The 20,388-nt window shown below is 46.2% G+C and overlaps 1 protein-coding gene across 10 annotated transcripts in view; it reads right to left on the bottom strand.

Moving 5' to 3' along the window:
* Positions 1-301: 301 nt before the first annotated feature.
* ECI1 (enoyl-CoA delta isomerase 1) overlaps positions 302-20,388 on the bottom strand; it is a 72,008-nt gene continuing 51,921 nt past the window's right edge. For all 10 annotated transcript variants that reach the window (XM_029576286.1, XM_029576283.1, XM_029576287.1 and 7 more), the window contains 2 exons: positions 10,167-10,345; positions 302-872 (listed from right to left, as the gene is read on the bottom strand). In XM_029576286.1, the coding sequence (XP_029432146.1) occupies positions 706-872; positions 10,167-10,345 (346 nt within the window). In that variant the 3' untranslated portion in view covers positions 302-705. The remainder of the gene's footprint in view (positions 873-10,166; positions 10,346-20,388) is intronic.

The following is a 20,388-nucleotide window of genomic DNA, read 5'->3' as shown; positions in this document are numbered from 1 at the left end:
AAACATTGAACTCCTAAGAGAGGATCTTGCCAAGAAGGGACACATGGAGTCCTCACAAGCCCCTACGGAAAACTGCAACTGTGAACCACAAAAGCCTATGTGAAAAGAGCAAGCTGCTGCCATAACTCAGTATAAATCTTATATAAACACATTATGAGGGCAATAATCAAAGGAGGCAAATTAACAATGATAGCACATGCATCTGTACAAGACAGTTACTGTTTCTCATGGTCCACTCCATTTGTTTGATAGTTACACCAGTACATATAATGTGGTGCATAACACAATGTAAAAATAGACATTTTTAAAATTTCAAAATATTTTATTAGCAATTCACAAACTTTTGTAAAAATCTGCTAAGGAGCTTCGCTCTACAGGTGTGTGCTCTGTAATTTCTTCAGTACTCAAAAGGGATTTTGATTGCACTTATGCTTCCTTCCCACTCACACCCAGACTGCAGAAACCAAACCACCACCACCTGCCCTCCAGCCCCTCGGTCATTTGATGTAGCATCAGTGTTAGTGTTAGCATTAGGCCACAGACAAAAGACGAGCGTAGAACAAGTGGAATAATTGCTTGTAAATTAAGGCAAATTCTTCATTTTGGCATCTGCTACGTGGGATTGCAGAGGCTTGGGGGCCTAGCTTTCCTCCAATAGAGCTTCCCAACTGGGTGTCATGCACCTGTTGGCCCCATGGTTCTCCTCTAACTTGACTTCTTTTTAAGCATCTCCATGTACATCTGAAGAGACTTCTGAATAGAGTCTCTTGTGATAAAGCTGACAAAGTTCTTGATGTCAGATTCCCTGTGTGTCACCAGGCGGTCCAAGGTTGGCTTTCTCATCATTGATTTGGTAAGTTGTCGAGCGTGGTCTGTGGAGACAACAAAGGTTCCATAGTAAGATTAAATGTATAAACAAGGTAGGAATAGGCACCGGTGCCCACTAACTCTTATAACTTGCATGGCGCAGTAGTTACTAACCAGAATAAAAATAAATTAACTAAAAGTATAAATAAATAAAGCTTGCTGAGCAGACTGGATGGACCACTTGGGTCTTTTTGTGCCATCATAAACTATGTTACAACTAGAACAACTTTCCCCAACAGATCAGCACTGTCCACAACACTCTTTAACATTTATCTTCTCCCAGTATGTCACCTACTAGCGGGACTTGGAATCACACATTACTTACACGCAGACGACATACAGCTACTGCTGCCAATTGTAAACACCATTGAAGAAACAATGAAACTTGCCAATATGTATCTTGAGATAATTAAACAGCTCTTAAATCAGATGGAACTGGTAATAAACATTGACAAAACAGAATTCTCACACCTTGAACATAAAAACATACATCACATTCAACCAACATTCACAATTAAAAATAACCAAGCCGTTGAGCTAGCAACAAAAGTACGAAATCTAGGAGTAATAATTGACCCTGAGCTAAACATGAAACACCACATCTCATTGAAAATAAAAGAAGGATATGAGAAACTAATGGTCCTGAGAAGACTAAAACCTCTACTAACGCTAAACAATTTCCGCACAGTTCTGCAGGCAATGATATTCGCAAGTACAGACTACTGTAACTCACTACTTTTAGGATTACCACAATCCACAATTCAGCCACTACAAATATTACAAAACTCAGCTGCTAGAATTTTGACTGGCAAAAAAAAGAATGAACACATTACAGGAACGCTAGCTGATTTACACTGGCTCCCAATTGAACAAAGAATTCAATACAAGGCATTATGCATAATACACGATGAAAAAGCTGACTGGCTTAACACTGCACTACGTGTACATGTCCCGCAAAGAAACCTAAGATCTGCTAATAAGGCTCTACTAACTGTCCCCTCTGTCAAAACAGCACGCCTCATGCAATTTAGGGAGAGCGCACTATCACTGGCTGGCCCGTTGCAATGGAACACCATGCCACTCGAATTAAGGCTGCAGAGTAATTTCAAAATATTCAAAACCAATCTGAAAACCTGGCTTTTTAAACAAGCTTTTTATAAAGATAAAGAGAAGGAAAAAAGCAGTTGATTGATAAGGACGCACCAAACTAGAAGTTGTTACTTGTAAGCTACAAATGCACATTAATGTTAAATTCAAATCTGCCTAATATGTTCCCAACAGACAAGCCTAATTTACACACATAGTTTATTGAAATAAATTGTTACCGCACTATGATGGCACATGATTAATTTGTAATCTATACCACTCACATTTTTATTATCGTGCCTTGCTGTAAACCGTTGTGACGGTTATCTAACTTAACGTCGGTATAGAAAAGTTTTTAAATAAATAAATAAAAAGAAATATGACACTCATACACATTCAACAATTGTTTTTTTGTTTCTACCTGGCTGTCTCCCTCCTGCTCCTTTATACTTCCAGTTCAACTGGAACCAAGGCTTGGATCTGGTGCCATGGCCTTCATTTGCAATTACTTGAGGATTCTGCCCCTATTTTATATTCCCCCCTCATGCTCTACAAGACACCTAGAATGGTCATAGGCTAGGAGCCATGCACTAGGGCTCCTTCCTAAACCCTGCAATCCGGCCATCAGGTGTCACCCTTAAGCAAGTATCATGAATCCCTCTCCCACATGGGCTGTGAGTGCTGCATATGCAGCATTCACAACCCCAGCTGTCTTAGAGGGAACAAAGACTGAATTCAGGGATTGAGCCAGGGACTTTCTGCAGAGTAGTAAATGGCATTTGCCACTGGAGCCACCAGGCCAAGCCTTGACAGCTGTTTTTAAGTGAAAAGATTCCCTTGTCACATGCATGACCTATTCTGGAATGGAGGAGCAGCCTAGTGGTTAGAGCAGCAGGCTAGAAACCATGGTTCAAGGAGTGACTCCTTGTGACCTTGGCAAGTCACTTTACTCTCCATTACCTCAGGTACAAACTTAGATTGTAAACCCATCTGGGGATAGGGAAATACCTACAGTACCTGAATGTAATCCCCTTTAAAGTGCTGAAAAAAGTGTGAAAAGCGCAATATAAAAATCTAAAATAAATAAGTAAATATTGTAACTCCTGCTCTGCTGTATCCATCCAATCTAGGGACTGGATGAACACTTCCCAGTAATCCCCTGGGACCCGGAGCCCCACAGGAGAACAACTGACACAAATCATTCAGCAGCCGCAGGTGGGAAGCTGAATCCATCTGTCTACAATAAGGAAAAGGAAATTATCAGGTAAGTAGTCATTTCTCCTTTCCTAGTGTTAGACAGATGGACTCAGGACCAGTGGGATGTACCAAAGCTACTCCCGAATAGGGTCCAGGCAACACTGCATGTGCAAAGGCTGCGTCCTCCCCGGTCTGTACATCCAGAAGATAAAACCTGGAAAAAGTGTGTAAGAAGGACTACATCGCAGCTCGGCAAATGTCGACGGGAGACAACAATCTAGCCTCCGCCCATGACACTGCCTGAGCCCTAGTGGAATAAGCCCTAACCTGAGTAGGCAATGGCTTTTCAGCATCCACAGACATGGCCGAGACTACGTCCTTAATCCAGCAAGATACCGTAGCTTGCGAAGCTGGTTCGTCCTGCTTCTTTCCACCATGCAGGACAAACAGGCGATCCGTCTTATTGAAAGGTTTAGAAACCTCCAGATACCGCACGACATGTCTCTTGATGTCCAAGGGACGCAAGGAACAATACTCCTCTGCATCCCTGTCCTTATCAAAGGATGGCAAGGAAATGGACCGATTTAAGTGAAAATCTGAAACCACCTTAGGCAAGAAGGAGTGAACATTACACAGTTGTATTGCCCCAGGAGTCACCCAAAAGAATTGCTCCCAGCAAGACATGGTCTGCAGCTCAGAAATTCGACGTGCAGAACATATTGCCACCAGGAACACTGTTTTCAAGATCAAGAATTGCAAAGAAAAGCTATGCTGCGGTCGAAATGAAAGGCCCGCCAAGAAATCCAACACCAGGTTAAGATTCCACAAAGGAACCGGTAACCTCAAGGGAAACTGAAGATGCTTCACTCTTTAAAAAAAACGGGTCACATCAGGATAAGACAATAAGGATTCACCATTTACCTTGCCTCAGAAACAGCCAAGAATCACAACCTGTACCTTCAAGGAATTAAGGCCATGCCTTTATCTAACCCATCCTGTACAAATTCCAAAATAAGCGGGATCTTAACTGAACGAGGAAGAACATCTTGATCCTCACGCTAGGCCTCAAACAAACACTTTCCAAACCCGCATATAAGCTGAGGAAGTAGAGAACTTTCGAGAGCGAAGCAAGATGGCAATTACCGCAAAAGAATATCCACACTACAACAAGCGAGTCTCTCAAGGGCCAAATCTTAAGGCAAAACAGAGTTGGATCCTCATGTAGGACAGGTCCCTGCTGCAACAGATTCTTGTGCGGGGGAAGACAAAGGAGGGTCTCCACCAGAGTCTGCATATCTGCATACCATGGTTGTCTGGGTCAATCCAGGGCCACCAGGAGCACCATTCCCCTGTGGCCTTCGATCCTATACCCAACATGGGCCACATGGGAAAGGCATAAAGCAGCATATCCACCCTCGCCCACTGTACCACTTACAGGGTTGCTGCCATTAAACCATGTACCTAAAGAGAGTACCACACCTTTAGGCTTATAGTGTTCACCAGAAGACACACCCGTGAAATCAACTTCTGAATTTGAATTTCTGGCAGGAAAACCTTGTCCTGCCTTGTGTCGAATTGAACCCCCAGATACTCCAATGACTGAGATGGCTGAAGACTGCTCTTGGCCAGGTTCACCACCCAACTGAGCTCCTGCAACAAGGAGACACCTTGTGGGCTACCAGGTGGCTCTCTTTCAGAGACTTGACTTGAATCAGCCAGTCGTCCAAATACAGGTGTTCCAGGATTCTGTCTTCTCAACTCTGCCGCTACTACCACCATAATCTTGGAAAAAGTTCTGGGAGTGGTGGCTAGACCAAAAGGCAGTGCCCGAAACAGATAATGGAGCCCGAAAACATTGATGCTCCAAATCAGATGGGAATATGAAGGTAGGCCTCAGATAGATCCAGGGATGTCAGAAATCCCCCCCGTCTGCACGGCCATTATTACTGAATGCAAGGTTTCCATGTGAAAATAAATCACCCGCAAATGACGGTTGACTCTCTTGAGATCCAGGATGGGATGAAAGGAGCCCTCCTTCTTGAGCACAACAAAATAAATGGAATATCACCCCATACTTTGAGACATAGGCACTGGAACCACAGCCTTCAGTCTGAGGAGCCCTAATAGAGTAGATTCCACTGCCAATGATTCAGATGGACTGAACCAAATCACAGTGAACCTAGAAGGTGTGGTAGACCTGATTGACAAACTGAAGAGTAGTAAATCACCTGGACCGGATGGTATACACCCCAGAGTTCTGAAGGAACTAAAAAATGAAATTTCAGACCCATTAGTAAAAATTTGTAACCTATCATTAAAATCATCCATTGTACCTGAAGAATGGAGGATAGCTAATGTAACCCCAATATTTAAAAAGGGCTCGGGGGCGATCCGGGAAACTACAGACCGGTTAGCCCGACTTCAGTGCCAGGAAAAATAGTGGAAAGTGTTCTAAACATCAAAATCACAGAACATATAGAAAGACATGGTTTAATGGAACAAAGTCAGCATGGCTTTACCCAAGGCAAATCTTGCCTCACAAATCTGCTTCACTTTTTTGAAGGAGTTAATAAACATGTGGATAAAGGTGAACCAGTAGATGTAGTATACTTGGATTTTCAGAAGGCGTTTGACAAAGTTCCTCATGAGAGGCTTCTAGGAAAAGTAAAAAGTCATGGGATAGGTGGCAATGTCCTTTTGTGGATTGCAAACTGGCTAAAAGACAGAAAACAGAGAGTAGGATTAAATGGACAATTTTCTCAGTGGAAGGGAGTGGGCAGTGAAGTGCCTCAGGGATCTGTATTGGGACCCTTACTTTTCAATATATTTATAAATGATCTGGAAAGAAATACGACGAGTGAGATAATCAAATTTGCAGATGACACAAAATTGTTAAGAGTAGTTAAATCACAAGCAGATTTTGATTAAATTGCAGGAAGACTTTGTGAGACTGGAAAATTGGGCATCCAAATGGCAGATGAAATTTAATGTGGATAAGTGCAAGGTGATGCATATAGGGAAAATTAACCCATGCTATAGTTACACAATGTTAAGTTCCATATTAGGTGCTACAACCCAAGAAAGAGATCTAGGCGTCATAGTGGATAACACATTGAAATAGTCAGTTCAGTGTGCTGCGGCAGTCAAAAAAGCAAACAGAATGTTGGGAATTATTAGAAAGGGAATGGTGAATAAAACGGAAAATATAATGCCTCTATCACTCCATGGTGAGACCGCACCTTGAATACTGTGTACAATTCTGGTTGCCGCATCTCAAAAAAGATATAATTGCAATGGAGAAGGTACAGAGAAGGGCTACCAAAATGATAAGGAGAATGGAACAGCTCCCCTATGAGGAAAGACTAAAGAGGTTAGGACTTTTCAGCTTGGAGAAGAGACGGCTGAGGGGGGATATGATAGAGGTGTTTAAAATCATGAGAGGTCTAGAACGGGTAGATGTGAATCGGTTATTTACTCTTTCGGATAATAAATTGGTTATTTACTCTTTCGGATAATAGAAAAACCATGGTTAGTATGTGGCACATTTAAAACTAATCGGAGAAAGTTATTTTTCACTCAACGCACAATTAAACTCTGGTGCAGTTAGTATAGCTGTGTTTAAAAAAGGATTGGATAAGTTCTTAGAGGAGAAGTCCATTACCTGCTATTAATTGAGTTGACTTAGAAAATAGCCACTGCTATTACTAGCAACAGTAACATGGAAAAGACTTAGATTTTGGGTACTTGCCAGGTTCTTATGGCCTGGATTGGCCACTGTTGGAAACAGGATGCTGGGCTTGATGGACCCTTGGTCTGACCCAGTATGGCATGTTCTTATGTCTGCTTCTTTTGCGGGGAGTGGCAAGGAGTCACTATGAATATGTCCCAAGGAACACTGCGAAATTCCAGTGGAAATCCTTCTCGTATCACCTCCAGGACCCAGTGATCCGATGTGATCTCGACCCACCTCTGATAAAAGAGAGAGGCGTCCCCCTATCTCTTGTTTCCGAAGGTGGGTTGGCAAACCTTTATTGGGAGGCAGGGGAGGATCCGCTACCCGAGTCTGCTCCCTGCTCGGGCTGTCTGGGACGAAAGGACTGAGACCTGCTGAGTCCTCTGAAAGATCAACCCTCTGTAGGGAAGCCCGCAGATGACCCCTCAATACCAAAGGAGCGCTGCACCTGTTTCTTATCCTCTGGCAACAAAGGAATCGGAGATTTGCCCCACTTACTGGCCAATTTCTCCAACTCGCTCCCAAACAAAAGTGAGCTTTTAAAAGGCATTTTTGTAAGATTAGCTTTGGAGGTCGCATCGGCCAACCAATTTTGCAGCCACAGCTGACGCTTGGCTGCTACTACTGAAGCCACTCCTGTAGCCGCGGCACAGACCAAATTGCAGCCCACATCGACGGCGGGTTCCATAACTGCTCTGGAATTCACTTCCGAATCAACCTCCTGAAAGAGAAACAGACAAGAGTGAGCCACTAGAGCGCAACAGGAAACTGTCTGTAAAGTCATCACTATTTGCTTCAAAGGCTTGCTTAAGGATGGCCTCAATCCTCTTATCATGCACATCCTTCAAGGCCACTCCTCCCTCCACGGGGATAGTTGTTCGCTTAGAGACGGCACAGACAAGCGCATTCACTTTTGGAAAACACAAATGTTCTCTCACCGCCAAATCCAGAGGGTACAGGCTTTCCAATGTCTGACCCCCTTTGAAATTTGGCTCCAGAACATCTCATTCATCAATCAATTCTTGAATGGCTTCTATAACAGAGAAAAAAAACAAGAGGCTTTATGCAAGGAAACCAAAATAGGATTCTTCTTTGGCTCAGCCATGGAATCAGTTCCAGGTATACCCAGCATCTTCAACGGCTGGGAAATCAGGGCCAGCAATTCATCTCTATGAAAGAACCGCAACATGGTCCGATATGGTTCCAATCCCAGAGGAATTTCCCTGTCTTCCAGGAAGCCAGGATCTGCCTCATCAGTGTCATCTGGGTTCCCAACTGGAATGCCCACAGCTAACAGAGGCATGCTTCAGCGCTTAAACAGAGGACTGGAAGAGGGAGGGGCCGCCGGCTGAGGATCCGACCTAACAGGATTGGTTGAAGTTGAGGACTGAGCCTGAAGGAAGGATTGCAATTCTTGAAAAAAACTCTATCCAAGAAAAGGCAGAAGGATTCAGGCCAAACCTAGGAGGAACTGCAGCGTGGCCCACGGAGCTGCAATCTCCTACAGAGGAACCAGACAAGGGAGTTCTAAGATCGGGCGTACCTCCAGACAAATCTTTAACAGATGATCAGCAGGCTGGGAAGACCCAGGTTTAGCAAAATCAGAGGAAGACAATTCACCCTGAGCCTCTAAGTAGCGCTGACACATGTTAGAGGATACTCCAGGCTAAGAAGTCCAAATATGACAGGCGCTTAGGTTTCTTGTTCATCGGTGCCATTAGATCACAGCCGACGGAAAATGTGTGTCCAGCCGGCTTGCGCTGAAAAATTTCAAGCATACAAATTTTATATGCACAAATCTGAGCATACCACCGACCTGCTATTAATTAAGTTAACTTAGAAAATAGCCACTGCTATTACTAGCAACAGTAACATGGAACAGACTTAGTCAGAGCAGCACATGAAAATGCCGCCACGGCCTACCACGCAGCACACGGGAAAAGCCTAACAGCAAGCCCTAGCCCACCTGGGCTGCTCAACCTGCCAGGCTGCCCAGTTCCCCTAACCTCCACGGGAGCGGGAACACTGGAACGGCATGCCTAGCACGGAGACCGGAGGAAGTCCTGCAAAACCCCTCTCACTGTCTCTGTTTGAAATTTTTTTTTTAAACTTACCAGAGCTCAGCCTTACCTGGCTGAGTACAGAGACCATCTCTGGTTGTGGGGGGAAGAGGGCATCTGCTGTCACTGCCGCATTCTGCATCCTGCACCCGCTGCCTTTAAGCTGTATAATCAGCTAAGTCTACGCTGGCATAAATCATTTACTGAACTAAGGCACACATCTCTGAGGGACCACGAAAATCACCTCAGGAATTCTCACCACAGGAGAGCGGGGCTTTTCATATTGTTTTGAAATTCTCCTTCCAAAATTTTCGAAGCAATCCCCTTAGGGAGATGCACGTCCACTATCTGATGAAGATGGAGACGGAGAATACTGGCAGGCTGAGGTCACTGCAGGAGTATATATACTGTGACGTCAGCTTGCTCCGTCTCCATCTGCTGGCAGGGGAGCATAAGCTGTTTTATTCTGACTCACTGTTATAACACGTTATCTGTATAGTTCACAAAGACTCATTGTTTCTGTTAGTTGTATAGTTTAAGGAGACTCATTGTTACAGTTCCATGTAATAAACCCTGGTCGGACTTGTAAGACCAGGGCAATTTACAGTTCTATGGTAAACCGGATTGATTTGTATCTTATACAGGAATTTCGGTATATAAAAATTAAAAATAAATAAAATAAATAAATAACCCACTGGCCCTGAGTCCATCTGTCTTCTCACTAGGAATGTACACTATTACCACCACCCTATTACAGCTGAGAAATGTGAGGCTCAGGAGAGAATATGATCTAAGGTCACACAGAGAAAGAGTGATAAAAGCCAGGATTAGAAAGAAGGCAAGGAGAGACAAAATAACTTGTTGAAGATCACAGAGAGGGTCCATGGCAGAGCCAGGTTTAAAACTGAAGCACAGGGAGTGAAAGCGACTTGTCAAAGGTCACATAAGGAGCTGTACAGAGCTAGGATTATAACTGCAACACAAGGAACTACAGTGACTTGCTCCTGATCACCAAAAGCCACTGGCAGCCTTGGAATCTGACCCTTACGCCCCAGGAAGTTTTCTGCCGCACACTTCACTGCTCTCACTACTAGGCTGCATCAGCTCCTACAATTTTCTCTTTCACATGGGCTAGTTTCAGATATCCTTTCAGTTAGTTATTCTAAACAAAATTCAACACGCTTGCGAGGAATTATGCTAGCACACACGGCATAATCCCTTACCTGGAAGAGCTAAGCACTGTGCCATCACAGCAGAGGCGGTGCTCTGGACCTTGTCTTCTGCTACTATCTCATCCAGAAGGCCTATCTTCAGGGCATCGGTTGGAGAGTACAAGAGCCCCAGTTGAAGAGAACGCTCTGCAACCCTGTGCCCAACAACCTCCAACATTACATCCTTAAACCTAGGATTAAAAGATGAAGTACATTAGTGCCTGAGCTTTAGTGGATGTGTTTTCAGTGCACTTATCACTGTAACATGATCCTCACACCGAAGCTTGTACTTGCGTGTGGAGAAAGTAAGCAGTGTACAAGGTTTGGGTATGTCAGATGTGGCAATGGATGAAGAGGTGGGGGAAGGAAGTCTCCCTCTTATGCTGTCAGTTTAGGTAATGCTGGTTGGGGGCATCTCTCATGTTGACCATAAGTTGGGATGTGATACTGGTTGTGGGGAAATTTCTCATGTGGGCCATAGATTTGGTTGTAATATTTTATAATTGACACAGCACATTGGAGGGCTGTGTCTAAGCAAAATAGACTCTGTTCAAGCATCCAGCTAACAGATAAGGAATATTTTAATTTCTAATTTCAGAGTGCTTTTGTGATAGAATATATTGCTGTCTGTACTTCATATTTCTCTCTCTGTTTTTAGTTATTGAGATTGTATATTAATTTTGCTGTGGGTTAATTATTTCAAGACAAAAAAACAAAAAATGAAATTCCTGTTGAGATACTTCTGTCTCTATAATCACTCTACACTTTAATCTCTTTCTTTAACTACATATAGCTGTTATTAAAAATCACTGTTTGTCTAGATATAAACATTGGGGTCAAAAATTGATGTGGAGTGGGTTTTAAAGCAAAACTAAAAGCATTACTGAAACAGCCTTGCTGTAAGCAGCTTGGGCAGCAGACTCACAGAACCAGCAGGGGGCAATTAGATCATTTGAGGGCTTGCTCAGCCAGAACACAGGAGATATTAAAGCTTCTTGTGTCCAGCTACCTAAGAAAGTTTAACATAGTAAGCCAATCTGTGGGAGGCTATCGTCAAATGCAATAGCAGATACAGGGTCCTGAGAGCAACCTTGACCAAGGGTAACTGTTTGACTCCCTCCCACCCCTGGGGCTTTGTTTCTGATATAATCTGCCTGCATACATAATTTCTCACCTTTATAGGCTGGTAATTTGGTAATTCCTTAAGTGTTATCCATCAAATTTACAAAAAATGAGTACTATACAATGCAACTGCTGTGGAGCCTTTATATTGAGGTTAATCATATGGAAACTTAAGGCTTGCCCCATTTGTTCACAACTCTCTACCTTGGAAAAGGAACTGGCTTAAGTTAAAGCTGAATTAGCTTCAATAAAGAAAGTCCCAGCCACTTTTCATTATTCAGGAATTAATTACCCATTACCACAGAATAACCAAAAGTCAAGGAAAAATAGATTTACTGTGGGCTCAGGAAGGATAAGACCTGTGACCCACAGACACCAGTTATTGACAGCTGTGCATCCCACAACTCTAAAACAGTACTACAGTGGGCTCTGGAAGAATTAGACCTGTGATCCAGAGTCACACACTGTATCAAGTGCAACAAGTACAACATTCCTTCTCTGTACTAAATACTGAAGAAGTTCTTGAGAAAAAGATTGAAGTGTTATCTGAAAAGAGAGAAGAAACCCAATGCATACAGAAATTCCAGATCAGAAACCAAAGAAAAAAGCTCACTGAGATGGATGACTCGGAGGCACTAATCTTTCCCCTTGCACAAATGCAAAGGGAAAAGTGGATAACAAAACTCAAATAAAGAGGTCACAAAAGGAGTCCAGGAACAGCAGTAAACTGAACAAAGGAAGCTGGAAAGCTATGAGCACAAATGCTCGTAGTTTGGGCAATAAAATCCCAGATTTGCAAGCCCTAATGGTGGAGGCGAACTTGGACATTGTTGCTGTCACAGAAACGTGGTTTACGGAATCTCATGACTGGGATACTGCAATACCAGGCTATAACTTGTTAAGGAAGGACAGAGAGGATAGGAAAGGGGGAGGAGTGGCTCTTTATGTCAGAAACAATATCCAAGCATCTGAGCTGCAAGGAAGATGGGGCAATGAAGAAGCACTATGGGCCGACCTAAAAAAAGATGGGGCATCCATTTTTATTGGAGAGGTTTACAGGCCTCCAAACCAAAAGGAAGAACTGGACAGAGATCTGATTGAAGACATCCAAAAGATAGGAAAGAAGGGAGAAGTGGTGATCGTTGGAGACTTTAATATGCCGGATGTAGACTGGAGAATCCCATCTGCAGAATCTAATAATAGTAGAGAAATAGTGGATGCCCTGCAAGTAGCTTTGTTGAAACAAATGGTAATAGAACCCACGAGAGAAGGAGCTATACTCGACTTAGTGCTCACTAATGGAGATAATGTCTCTGATGTCCAGGTGGGCACCCACCTCAGCACCAGTGATCATCAAACGGTATGGTTTAATATCACTAATAGAATACGGAAAAGAAGCACAAAGACCCAAGTTTTGCAGTTCAAAAACACGGACTTTGATGAAATGGGGAAGTACCTGGAGGAAGAACTAAAAGGCTGGGAGAACGAGAGAGATGTGGATCAACAGTGGACCAATCTAAAAGGAGCAGTTACCAAGGCAACTAATCTATATGTTAGAAAAGTAAAGAAAAGCAAAAGAAAAATGAAACCTATCTGGTTCTTAAAGGAGGTGGCTGACAAAATAAAGGCTAAAAGAACAGCGTTCAAGCAATATAAAAGATCCCAAAGGGAGGAGCACAAGGAAGAATATCTGGTAGTACTGAGGGAGACTAAGAAAGTAATCAAGATGGCAAAAAGTCAAGCAGAAGAAAGGATTGCCAAAGAGGTAAAGAGAGGTGACAAAACATTTTTCAGATACATCAGTGAAAGGAGAAAAGTCCAAAGTGGTATATTGAAATTGAAAGATGAAAAGAATCAATGTGTGGAGAGAGACGAAGAAATGGCAGAAATATTAACAAATACTTCAGTTCGGTGTTCACTAAAGAGGACCCTGGAGAAGGACCGTCGCTAGTTAACAAGAAACTGGAGGGGAATGGAGTAGATGTAACTTCATTTACAGTAGAGAATGTATGGGAAGAGCTGGGGAAACTGAAAGAGGACAAAGCCATGGGGCCTGATGAGGTTCATCCCAAGATACTGAGGGAGCTTAGAGATGTGCTGGCGAGTCCGCTGTGTGACTGTTCAATAGATCCTTAGAAACGGGAGTGGTGCCGAGTAATTGGAGAAGAGCGGTGGTGGTCCCGCTTCACAAGAGTGGGAACAGAGAAGAGGCTGGTAACTACAGATCGGCCAGCCTCACCTCGGTGGTGGGAAAAGTAATGGAATCACTGTTGAAAGAAAGAATAGTGAACTATCTACAGTCGCAAGAATTGCTGGACCAGAGGCAGCATGGATTCACCAGGGGAAGATCCTGTCAGACAAATCTGATTGACCTTTTTGACTGGGTAACTAAGGAATTGGATCAAGGAAGAGCGCTCGATGTCATCTACTTGGATTTCAGCAAGGCCTTTGATACGGTTCCGCACATGAGACTGGTGAATAAAATAAGAAGCTTAGGAGTGAGTGCCGAGGTGGTGACCTGGATTGCAAACTGGTTGATGGACAGAAAACAATGTGTGATGGTAAATGGAACTTACTCTGAAGAGAGAGCGGTGTTGAGCGGAGTGCCGCAGGGATCGGTGCTGGGACCGGTCCTGTTCAATATCTTTGTGAGCGACATTGCGGACGGGATAGAAGGTAAGGTTTGTCTTTTTGCGGATGGCACTAAGATCTGCAACAGAGTGGACACGCCGGAAGGAGTGGAGAGAATGATACGGGATTTAAGGAAGCTGGAAGAATGGTCGAAGATATGGCAGCTGAGATTCAATGCCAAGAAGTGCAAAGTCATGCATATGGGGTGTGGAAATCCGAAAGAACTGTATTCGATGGGGGGAGTAGGGCTGATATGTACAGAGCAGGAGAGAGACCTTGGGGTGATAGTCTAATGATTTGAAGTCAGCAAAACAATGTGACAAGGTGATAGCCAAAGCCAGAAGAATGCTGGGCTGCATAGAGAGAGGAATATCGAGTAAGAAAAGGGAAGTGATAATCCCCTTGTACAGGTCCTTGGTGAGGCCTCACCTGGAGTACTGTGTTCAGTTCCGAAGACCGTATCTCCGAAAGGACAGAGACAGGATGGAGGCGGTCCAGAGAAGGGCGACCAAAAAGGTGGAAGGTCTTCATAGAATGACTTATGAGGAGAGATTGAAGAATCTAAATATGTACACCCTGGAGGAAAGGAGGAGCAGGGGTGATATGATTCAAACTTTCAGATACTTGAAAGATTTTAATGATCCAAAGACAATGACAAACCTTTTCCGTTGCAAAAAAAAAAATCAGCAGAACCAGGGGTCACGATTTAAAACTCCAGGGAGGAAGACTCAGAACCAATGTCAGGAAGTATTTCTTCACGGAGAGGGTGGTGGATGCCTGGAATGCCCTTCCGGAGGAAGTGGTGAAGACCAAAACTGTGAAGGATTTCAAAGGGGCGTGGGATAAACACTGTGGATCCATAAAGTCTAGAGGATGTGAATGAAGAGAAGAGGCAAGGGGTGGCTTGCCTGCGGGAATGACGGCTACTACCTGGAGATTAATATCCTTATTCAATAAACATACACACAGTTAATGCGACTCCAATATTGCTCTATGCTTCATCGGCAAGAGGAAATGTGGAAAAAAGGATTTGCATCCACAAAAAAGCAGGGGAGTAGCTTGCTTGTTAAGGCGGTTTCTACCCCAAATCAAATAAGCCTGATACTTCACTTGCAATGCACATCCAACATAGCTCTGTGCTTCAACGGCAGAGAGAATGATTTTTATTCAGACAACCAACAATGGATGAATTGCACATGCAGGGTAAACAAACGGGAGTAGCTTGCTTGTTACGGCGGTTACTACCCCAAACCAATTAGCTAGATACTTCACTTAGATGCAGCTCCAGCACTGCTGTCTGCATCGATGGTGCGGGTGGAAGGGAATTGGAACCAAAAGTTACCAATAAGGGCCCTGACCTCAACGGTCAGAGTAACAGATTATGAAAACAAATAGGTGTGAAAGCTTGCTGGGCAGACTGGATGGGCCATTTGGTCTTCTTCTGCCGTCACTTCTATGTTTCTATATAATATAACAATATACAATACAATATTTTATTATAAAATATTTTTATACTACATTATCTAAAATTCAAAGCGGTTCACAACATTGGAGAAATTACTTACCTGATAATTCGTTTTCCTTAGTGTAGACAGATGGACTCAGGACCAATGGGTATAGTGTACTCCTGTTAGCAGTTGGAGATGGATCAGATTTCAATCTGACGTCAGCCCCTAGTACATATACCCCTGCAGGAAGTGCAGCTCCTCAGTATTCTTCCTTGCAAAGAATTGTGGATATATGTGTGACTGACTGATTGATTAACTTATGTTAGAACGTTAAAACTTGATTAACTTGAACTAGTTGGTTGACTATAGCTGGAGACCGCCAGTGTGCCCAACCGGAAAGCGTCGACACCCAGCAGGGTGGATGCCCTAAGGAAATGAAAGCATGGCTTACCCTTGAATCGTTGAAGGACCATGTATAGTGGCAGCCGAGGGTGGGCTGCTGAGTCCATCTGTCTACACTAAGGAAAACGAAATTATCAGGTAAGTAATTTCTCCATTTCCTAGCGTGTAGCAGATGGACTCAGGACCAATGGGATGTATAAAAGCTACTCCCGAACTGGGTGGGAGGCTGCCCATGGTCCATTAAGGATTGCTCTTGCAAATGCTGTGTCCTCCCGAGCCTGAACATCCAGACGGTAGAATCTGGAGAAGGTATGGATGGAGGACCACGTTGCTGCCCTGCAGATCTCGGCAGGTGACAGCATTCTAGTTTCTGCCCAGGAAACCGCCTGGGCTCTGGTGGAATGGGCCTTGACCTGTAGAGGTGGTGGTTTTCCCGCTTCTACGTAGGCCGCCTTGATAACTTCCTTGATCCAGCGGGCAATGGTTGCCCGCGAGGCCGCTTCCCCTTGTCTCTTTCTGCTGTGAAGGACGAAGAGGTGGTCCGTCTTTCGTACTGGTTCCGACATCTCCAGATATCTGGATAGGAGTCTGCCGATGTCAAGATGGCGCAGACTACGGGCTTCTTCAGACTTCTTCAATCCGTCCATCGCAGGTAGCGAGATGGTTTGGTTAAGGTGGAAGTGTGAGACCACTTTGGGGAGGAAGGAGGGAAACGTGCGTAGCTGAATGGTCCCCGGGGTAAGTCTGAGGAATGGCTCACGGCAGGACAGGGCCTGTAGCTGAGATGCGGCGGACCGAGCACACGGCCAGCAAGAACACCGTCTTCAGGGTTAACAGACTGAGGGACAGGCCTCGGAGGGGTCTGAAGGCGGATCCCGCTAGGAATTCCAAGACGAGGTTGAGGTTCCATAGGGGCACTGGCCACTTTAGTGGTGGGCGAATGTGTTTGACTCCTTTCAGGAAGCGTGATACATCTGGGTGCGAGGCTAAGCTGTCGTCCTCGCTCCTGGAGCCGTAGCATGACAATGCGGCCACCTGTACCTTGATGGAGTTGAGGGACAGACCCTTCTGAAGTCCGTTCTGTAAGAATTCCAGGATCACGGGAACTTTAGAGGAACGTGGTTTGACATTGTGGTCTTCGCACCAGGCCTCAAAGACTTTCCAGATTCTTATGTATGTTAGAGATGTGGAGAACTTGCGTGCTCGGAGGAGAGTATCTATTACTGCCCCCGAGTATCCCCTCTTTCTCAGGCGGGCCCTCTCAATGGCCAGACCGTAAGAGAGAATTGAGCTGGGTCCTCGTGGAGGATGGGACCTTGTTGTAGCAGGTCTCTGTGTGGAGGCAGGGGTAGTGGATTCCCTGCCAGTAGTCTTCTCATGTCTGCGTACCAGGGTCTTGTTGGCCAGTCCGGGGCCACCAGAAGAACTAGTCCCCTGTGCCGCTGAATCTTGTGAATGATTGCGCCCAGCAAGGGCCACGGCGGAAAGGCGTATAGCAGGGTCCCCGGTGGCCAGGTCTGTACTAGGGCGTCGATCTCCTGGGACTGCGGATCTCGCCTGCGGCTGAAGTATCTGGGTACTTGAGCGTTGGATCTGTTTGCTAGAAGATCCATGTCTGGAGTCCCCCACCGATTCACTATCATCTTGAAGGCTGTGGGTGACAGCTTCCATTCTCCTGGGTTTAGACTTTCCCTGCTGAGGAAGTCTGCCGTGGTGTTGTTCTTCCCGGCGATGTGGACGGCGGAGATGTCCTGGAAATTTGCTTCCACCCAAGCCATCAGAGGGTCTATTTCTAAGGACACCTGTTGGCTCCTGGTTCCGTCCTGCCGGTTGATGTAGGCCACCGTCGTGGCGTTGTCCGACATCACTCTGACCGCTTTGTCTCGAAGTCTGTGGGTGAACCGCAGGCAGGCTAATCTGACCGCCCGTGCTTCTAGGCGGTTGATGTTCCACCCTGCCTCTTCTTCGTTCCACCGCCCTTGGGCGGTTAACTCTTCGCAGTGTGCTCCCCACCCGTGTAGGCTGGCATCTGTGGTGAGCAGGGTCCAGGTTGGGGAGGATAGTCTTGATCCCCGGCTCATGTGGTTGGTCTGTAGCCACCACCTTAGCTGGGTCCGGACTCTGCCTGGTAGTGGTAGACGTATGGAGTAGTTCTGGGATCGTGGGCTCCACCGTGATAGGAGTGAGCGTTGTAGGGGCCCTCATGTGGGCCCGCACCCATGGCACCACTTCCAGTGTGGATGCCATTAGTCCGAGGACTTGCAGGTAATCCCATGCTGTGGGATGAGGGGCGCTCAGCAAGGTCTGGAGCCGGTCCCACAGCTTTGATCTCCTCGTGGGGGTCAGGCTGACCTTGTCTTCCTTGGTGTCGAATCAGACTCCTAGGTATTCCAGCGACTGCGAGGGCTGTAGGAAGCTTTTGTTTATGTTGACTACCCATCCCAGGCTTTCCAGTAGAGCTATGACTCTGCTGGTTGCTTGGCTTTCCTCTGGTGATTTTGCTCTGATCAGCCAATCGTCCAGGTAAGGATGAACGAGGATTCCTTCCTTCCTGAGTGTTGCCGCCGCCACTACTATTACCTTGGTGAACGTCCAGGTCGCAGTGGCTAACCCGAAGGGTAGTGTCCGGAACTGGTAGTGACGATTCAGGACCTTGAAGCGTAGGTAGCGCTGGTGTTCCTGATGAATTGGGATGTGTAAGTAGGTCTCAGACAGGTCCAGGGATGTGAGGAACTCTCCTGGCTGTATTGCACGTATGACCGATCGTAGGGTTTCCATGCGGAAGCGTGGGATCCTTAGGTGTCGGTTGACCGACTTGAGGTCCAGGATGGGCCTGAATGTACCCTCTTTCTTGGGTACGATAAAGTAAATGGAGTAATGTCCAGTATTTGTTTCCCCGAGTAGGTACCGGGGTTATGGCCTTGAGGTCCAGAAGTCTGGTCAGTGTAGCTTCCACTGCCGCCCTCTTGCGGGGGTCGTGGCAGGGAGATTCCATGAACTTGTCCGGAGGGGTTCGAAGGAAGTCCAGGTAGTACCCTTCTCGGATGATGGCTAGGACCCACTTGTCCGAAGTTATCTCGACCCATCTGCGGTAGAATAGGGTTAGCCTGCCCCCTATGGCTTCTTCCCTTGGATGGGTTGGCTGAATCTCATTGTGGGGTGTGGCTGGGGCCTGGACCCGAGCTGGTTCCCCTCTTGTTGTGTTTGTTCCGAAAGGACTGGTTCCTGCCCGTAGGGTGGGGCGCTTGATAGTTATTCTTGTAAGGGTTGAAGCGCTGTGAGCTTCTGCCTCTGGTGGACCTGGGAAAGGGACGCTGGTTTCTCTTCGTCTTGTCTTCTGGCAGACGAGGTAATGGGGAGTCGCCCCATTTGTTAGCCAGTTTCTCTAGTTCGCTGCCGAACAGGAGGGATCCTTTGAAGGGCATTCTCGTGAGGCGTGTCTTGGAGGAGGCGTCGGCCGACCAATTTCGAAGCCAGAGTTGTCTCCTGGCTGCCACTGTGGATGATACTCCTATGGCTGCTGTGCGCACTAGATCGGAATCCACGTCAGTGAGGAATGATAGTGCTGATTCCATGTCTTCTCCTGGGGTATTGTTCCTGGCTTGGGATAAACAGGAAAGTGTCACCACGGTGCAGCAGGTCGCAATTTGCAGGGACATGGCTGCCACCTCAAATGCTTGTTTTAGTATGGCTTCCAGGCGCCGGTCGTGTGCATCCTTGAGCGCCACTCCTCCTTCCACTAGGATGGTAGTGCGCTTAGCGACCACGCAAACTATGGCGTCCTCTCTATGGCATGCCAGAAGCTCCTTGGTTGCTGGGTCCAGGTCAATTAGCTGTTGTGCCGTCTGTAAGAGAGAAAAATGGCGAGACGTCTGCCGAAGGCTCTCCAGCAGGGGGTTCATTCTAGGTTCTCCCGGGGTGCCTTGGCCCGGGATAGCGAGTTCTGATAGGCATTGGGATACCAGGTCCAGAAGCTCGTCCTTTGAGAAGAAGTGTCTCATGGTTCGGTGTGGCTCTGTCCCCGAGGGAAGTTCTCCCTCCTCAAGGGGCTCGACTTCTTCCTCGGAGAAATCCGTGTCCCCGTAGGTGGGGCTTCTGGGTGGTGGGAGCCTGTGCCTAGGCCTCGAGGGTCCTGGGGCATGAGGGTCTTCCGGTGTCGCATACGGTTCAGTCTGCATCTTGACAAAGGCATGAATCCCCTTAAATAACTACCTAGGAGATCGATGCTGGTCTAAGTTGAGGGGCGCCGGATCCCTGGGGGTCCCCGTCTGTGGGATGGACTCACTGGGACCTGCTAGGTCCGGGGTGCCCCCTGAGGAGCTAGCACTGGGCCCTGGGTGGGACTGGCCCTGACCTGGATCTCCCAGGGCCTCCTCACAGTGTGCGCATAGGGCGTCTGCTTCCTTGCTCTGTGCGGCTCTGATGTGGCATGCTGGGCAGAGGCCTTGAGCTTTTATTCCTATTTCTGGAGGTGCCATTTCTGTGGACGCGTAAGCTCTTATGCGCTCCATTGCATCTGATATGTGCGCGCAGGTGTGCGCCTAGCCGTAGATGTGCGCCTTGTACTGTGTGCGTAACTTATGCGTGTAAGGTTTTATGTGCGCCTAAGAATAAGAATTTAAGAACATAAG

Source organism: Rhinatrema bivittatum, chromosome 14 (genome assembly GCF_901001135.1).
Source record: "Rhinatrema bivittatum chromosome 14, aRhiBiv1.1, whole genome shotgun sequence".
NCBI lineage: Eukaryota > Metazoa > Chordata > Amphibia > Gymnophiona > Rhinatrematidae > Rhinatrema > Rhinatrema bivittatum.
Note: the sequence above shows the minus strand (reverse complement) of the source record. Positions and strands in the feature narration are given on the sequence as shown.